This window comes from Anguilla rostrata, chromosome 16, assembly GCF_018555375.3.
Source record: "Anguilla rostrata isolate EN2019 chromosome 16, ASM1855537v3, whole genome shotgun sequence".
Taxonomy (NCBI): Eukaryota; Metazoa; Chordata; class Actinopteri; order Anguilliformes; family Anguillidae; genus Anguilla; species Anguilla rostrata.
The window spans coordinates 27,197,487-27,203,663 of record NC_057948.1 but is presented as its reverse complement, the minus strand read 5'-3'; the positions used below and the strand labels follow the sequence as shown (position 1 = coordinate 27,203,663).

The 6,177-nt window shown below is 51.6% G+C and overlaps 1 protein-coding gene across 1 annotated transcript in view; it reads right to left on the bottom strand.

Moving 5' to 3' along the window:
* Positions 1–5,413: 5,413 nt before the first annotated feature.
* Positions 5,414–6,177, bottom strand: part of acsf3 (acyl-CoA synthetase family member 3) — a 31,954-nt gene continuing 31,190 nt past the window's right edge. The window contains exon 10 of the mRNA XM_064312702.1: positions 5,414–6,133. Coding sequence (XP_064168772.1) covers positions 6,016–6,133 — 118 coding nt within the window. The 3' untranslated portion in view covers positions 5,414–6,015. The remainder of the gene's footprint in view (positions 6,134–6,177) is intronic.

Sequence of the window (6,177 nt, the reverse complement as noted above, 5' to 3'; positions counted from 1 at the left end):
CGCCAGCTTCCTCAAAACCACGTCTGCCACGTCGCCGTCTCTCGGCCGCAGAGCGGGATTGAACACCGTTTTCTCGCCCGTTATCTGTCCGCCGTTTGCACAAACAGACCGTCCGTTCGCGCGCACAGCCCGACTGACAGACTGTGCCGGTTGTGCCGACTGACAGGATTCCACCTCGGTTCCGTAATGAAGAACCGAACTGAACTGAGACAAGGTAAACAGCCCAAGCTTAGAGAATATTAAAGCCAGTCAAAAGGGCAGAGGCTGAGTGAACGACGGGCCCATTTGATAGCGGATCGCGTCGCTGGTTCGAAGTAAACACCAGCTTCACAGAACGCAAACAGAAAGGAATGTGAAAGAAAAAAAAAATGGCAGCCCTTAAATGTCTTTGACTTCACTGGGAGACAATGAGAGGGGGGCACGAGACGGACCGAAAGACGAGTCTCTGCTTGGACGCCCGAACCCACGGGGACGTGGCTGTTCTGCCTGCAGGCCTTTCAGAGACAGGCCGCTGTAGTGCGCACCCAGCCTTGACTCTAACGCTCTGTGGCAGGGAGACCCAAAGACAGATGTTCCCTGCCAGTGGCATGTTAGTAGATGAGATTTCATTTCATTTGTGTGCGTGTGTGTGCGCGCGTATGCATGTGTGTGTGTGTGTGTGTGTGTGTGTGTGTGTGTGTGTGGTGTGTGCTGCAGTTGTGTGTGTGCGTGCAGCATGTGTGTGGATGTGTGTGGGGTGCGTATGCATTGTGTGGTGTTTGGTGTGTTGCGCGTATGCATGTGTGTGTGTGTGCGCGTGTGTGCGTGCGTATGCGTGTGTGTGTGTGTGCGTGCATATGCATGTGTGTGTGTGTGTGTGTGAGTGTGTGTGTGCGTGCGTGCGTATGCATGTGTGTGTGTGTGTGTGTGTGTATGTATGCGTGCGTATGCATGCATTTATTTGACTATGTGTCTGAATGGGGAGGGGGCTGAGATGGTGAAAGGAGTAATAAATCAAGTCAAATCAATTTGTACGCAGTCCTGCTACAGCGTCATTACAAATCCTGTCACACATTCAGGGCATGGCGGTTACGCACGGCGACAGTCGGCCACAGAGGAATTTCAACTGTCCCACGCGCCTCTGAATTCACCGGCAGTAAGATGTTCTACGCTTGATCGATAGGGGGTTAGTGAAGCGGTATGTTGGGCTGATATTCCTCTTTGTATTGATGTTGCAGCCAGCACACACACACACACAAACACACACACACACACACACACACAAAGAGGTCAACAAGGTTACAAAAACTTTGAAGAATATGTTATGACACCAAATGATTTTCTTTAATTGGTCGGAGAGCACGGCCAACACTGGGTGCAGTGGCTACAATCGATTGAGGAATGTGATATAGGAGACACATAATTTTCCCTAACGTTATCATTGAGTACTTCAAATCCCATCAAAGCAAAATCTTTTTAAAACTCATTAATGCAGGGCCTTCACACTCTTCCACCGTCAACACTGGTGCATCGACTACTTCTTGAAGCGGTAGAAAAATCGATGAAGTACACAGTCTATCATTTTAAAGTTGCAACACTTTTGACAGTCACTGCGATGCACTATAACACTGGTAAGATATGTATGAGATTAGCTCACTGGCTTGTTACTTTCAACAGAAGAAATACAGAGGCAATAGCCTGCTTAATAGTAAAATGCATCAACTGAATGACCTACAAATGTGTTCAGCTAACTGTGTGGGACAACAGTCCTCAGCAAATTTGTTGACTTTAGAATTCAAATACTTGGCCTGTGGCCTAAAGGAAAATTCATAATGGCTAGTTTTCATCTTTATATCAGGTCGAACATTACAAAGCTAAATTTATACATGAATACATTTATACCAATATGTGCTTATATATGATAAATAAAAAGCTAAAACTTTTTTCAGCACAGGGGGCTGAGTCAGTGTTTTGCCAAAGCCCCTCACACACGCTGAAAATGCAGTGGGGGATGGGCAGGGGGGAGGGGGGGGGGGCACGAGCGGTGTGGACAGCGCTCACCTCTGGTGGCGGAACACTAATGAAGACCCGGCGTGCGCCGGGGCCGCGCCACAACGCTCCACATCCTTCCTCCCAGCTGCCATTTTAACGCGCGGATAAAAAGGGAGCCTTTGAATAATTAATACCCCGGTCCATTAACGGAGCATTAGAATGCATTTTACCTCTTCATTGATTTTTTTTTTTCTCTTTCTTTTACATCTACTCCGCGGCACGCTCAGCGGCGAGCGAAGCGTGCGCTGGTGTGAAATATGGCCGGGTCCTGTTTAAATGTCAGCTTTGTAATTACACGGACCTCGGGAGTGTGGCCATCCCTGGGCCCTCCGCGTGATTTATGTTCGGGCACGTGGGGCGCCTCTGCGTAAACACCAGCCTTCGGTGCGACGTGCAGGCATGTCTTCGGACACCTCTACGCGCAAATCCACTCCTCTTCCTCCAAGAGAGTTGAGCCGAGCCACTTTCCATTTCTCTCTACTTTTGGCGGTACAAATTTGCCCCATCCAGCTGAGGACCCCCATGAAGGGTCAAGGGCAGTTCACCATGGCAACAGAGCAAGGGACAGCAGAGGGACTCGTCGGCCATATTCCACGCACATGCAGCTGCACGAAAAGTCAATCAATGGGAAGATTGATGAGAGCGAGTTCAGATCAATGCGTAGGTATTGATACATGCGTCCATGCAGACGATCCACACAAACTCCTCCATTAAGGAGACTGGGAACCCCGAGTAACTGCTGAGCGGGGGGGGGGGGGGACACACACTTCAGGGACCGTAAACCCAGTCAATAATGAATACCTTCCATTACTCCACAGAGCCAAGGCACCCGCTGACTCACTGATTTAACACCAGATTGGGATCCTATCTATTTATCAATGAACAATGATCCCCTCCGCGGGCTATCTGAGTTTCGCTATAGTAAAGATAAAATAAAATACATGGAAGTTGCACATAAGGTTCTTTATAAGAAACAAACTGTCCACATATTCCAAAGTTCCACAGGAACTTGCCTGTATAAAAAGAGTGTTTTCTTTTTTCCTCCAGCCAGGTAAAAGGTGGTGTGAAGGGATCGGGTCGGGTGCACCTTTCTGAGAATGATGGCCAGGTGTTTTATAGTATTAGTGGCTCCAATCATCCATCACAGGTATGGATCAGGTTTCCAGCAGGTTTTATTAATGGTGGTGTCTGCCAGCCAGCTTCAGGGTGCCTGTGCTTGTCCAGAATGATAGATCATTAGCTGGCCTGCCTACTATTTATTCTCCGACGACCTTGTCTCTCCCATTGTTGAGTGTTCAGAGTTATGAGGGCAGGGACATGGTAATTTAATATTGATCGGCTTCTCAAAAGTTTCAAACCAGATCTTCAGTCCATTGAAGGCAAGAAGTGCCACCCACACAAACACACGCTCTCTCCATCTCTCCCTCTCCCTCTCTCTCTCAATCTCTCTGTCACACACACACACACACGCGTACACACACATGCACACACACTTTAATTGCTCCCATTTTAGTTGCAGACATCCTGCCTCAAGTGGGGCAGCAATTATCCTCTGTCACCCCCAAAGCACAGAGCTCTCTCAAATCTGTATTCTCCGAAAAACCTGGATTGTGGCGTCCAAATCCATTCGCTTAACTTGCTTGTGGTAATTTAGTTTTCTCCTACATCTCTTCAAATAAACTATTATCATGAAGAGCTCGAATCAGAGCCTGACGACATGGACACTGTGGCCGGACGCAATTAATATTGAATTAATATCAATGTCAACCACCATTAAATATTATTTTCCATTTCCCCTGTGACAGCTGTGGCAAGAATGTTAATATTAACCTACAGCTGTACTCACAGTTCAGGCATTATAGTGATCAGGTCTTCTGAGAAACCCATTTATTTAATCATCATTCATGAAAACAGTAGTCTTGCATTATTATGGCTCATGAATTTACGATAATTCAAATAAAACATACCTGTACTGAAGCACAAAGACAAACCCTGGTCAGGCTAATTACAAGCCCCTACTCCAGTGTGCTGTCTGACAGAAGTGCCACTTCCTCCTCCGCACTGCCCCCCTGGTGGAGGCCGGCCTGCCCGTTGGACCGCACGCTAACTGCAGTGGGCGTGGAGACCAGCTCAGCCGGGGAACGCGCGGCTCCGCCTCTCCCTGGAGGCCACCTCCCCAACCCCCTGCAAACCCCGCCCCCTCCGGGGTCCCCGAGGCCCAATAAGCAGTCTTCTGCAGACGGCCTCTTCCTCCTCCTCCTCCTCCACACTCCAACAAGCGGCCAGCCGAGGTCCCATGGTGCTTCGCCAAGGCCGCACGCACTCCATCATCCAGGAGACACCTCCTCCCCCCCGCCCCCCCAGCCCCCCGCCCCCCCCGGCCCGAGCGGGGCGCCCGTCCACCGCTGCCACTGCAGCCCTCCCTGCACATCCATCCTGCTCGGCCCGGCCCCAGATCGATAGCCCTGCTCTCTTAATCAGGTCTCTGGTGGCTGCGGGCAGCGGGATGGAGGGAGGGGGGGATGGAGGGAGGGGGGGATGGAGGGAAAGAAGGGAGGCTTTTTCTCTCGGTTTTTCTCTCGCTGTCTCGGTGCGGAGACTCGGGGAGTCACAGCTCCGGGTCGAGCCGCTCCCCGTGCCGCTCCCGCGCTGGCGCTGTGCCCGATGCCCGCCGCCCGGCTTGGGGCGGGGCGGCGTGGGTACGGGGGGGGGGCGGGCGCGGGGAGTAATTGTGGTGATTTATGGCGGCGGTACACGCGGATGTTAGAAGTTAATTTACGGGAGATAACCAGTAATGCAGCCGGCCCGGGCGCGCCATCCTTCACCTGAGCTCCTCTGCGGTCTTAATTAGCCGGGTGGCGGGTCCGAGCCCCCCCCCGCCTGCTGGGCCCCCATCCCCCCCACAGACACGGCTGCCCTTTCCCGCCCAGCGCCCCTCCAGGACCGGGCCGGGCTCAGGACCGCGGGCCAGGAGCAGAAGCCCGTGTTTTGACAGGACTCGCTGTGGGTAATCCGCTCCTTCCACTGTTTTTTTCCCCCGACTGTCAAAATGACATATGCACTGAAGCTCACAGAGAAGGGCTCATCTCACACCGGACTAGAATAACACACAGCCGGCTCGCACTGGGCACAGCCTGCTGCAGACAGGACCACGAGAGAGGGGGTAGGCTTCCTAAAACACATTCAGATCAGGCTGCAGTGACCTTTACAGACACTGCTTGCTGTACATGAAGCGCATTAATAAATGATCAGACATTGCACTGGTAGAACAATGAATCCAAACAACAATTCCAGTTTTGCCTTGTGGTTCACATACTGAGCTGATCTCACGAATCTCAACAGGTAGACAGATCATATTAGGAAATACAGACTCCCACAACTACACTTTAAAAACAGATATTTATTTAACCATATGACATCACTTATGTTTTTGGGGCATAAGTAAGTGTCTAAGGTCTCATTTCCTAAGGCGACATTTTCACTCCAACAACTAAGATCATAAACACCAAACTGTGTCTGTGTGAGAGAGTTGAATTGAACGTGTGCAGTCACAGAGCAGGTGGTGAACTGAATGAGTCTGGTCACTGGGTGGGTGGTGAGTTGAGCGTGTGCGGTCACTGTGATTGGCTGGTGAGTTGAGCGTGTGCGGTCACTGTGATTGGCTGGTCTGTCAGGAGGACAGAATGGAGGTTGTAATGGAGGTGTGCTAACGGTTTTAGGAATGCTGTCTGGCCTGGACCCTGGTCAGCAGAACACCCCCTCCTGTGAGGAGTGTCGCCCGCATGCTGCTCTGTCCGTCTGTCCTGTCTGTCTGTCAGGGAACCCACTGACCCGTGTGAGTAGCCTTCACCCCAAATGGATCCAGCCATTCTTGTTCCCGGTGTGTTTGTGGTAGTCGCCCCCACCCTGTCTGGAGCTGCAGGACTAGCGGAGGCTCCAGTGGTGGCTGTCCCCAGGGCAGTAGAGAAGCAGTCAGAAGCCTCCTTAGCTGGGGAAGAACATCTTCAGCAGGTCCTTCTTGTTGACCTTTCCCATCTGGTTCCGGGGCATCTCGTCCACCAGGACCAGGCCGGTGGGGATGGTGTAGGACGACATGTGCTCTCTGGAAAACACCGCGGACGCCGCCATGTGACTGCGCCGAACCAC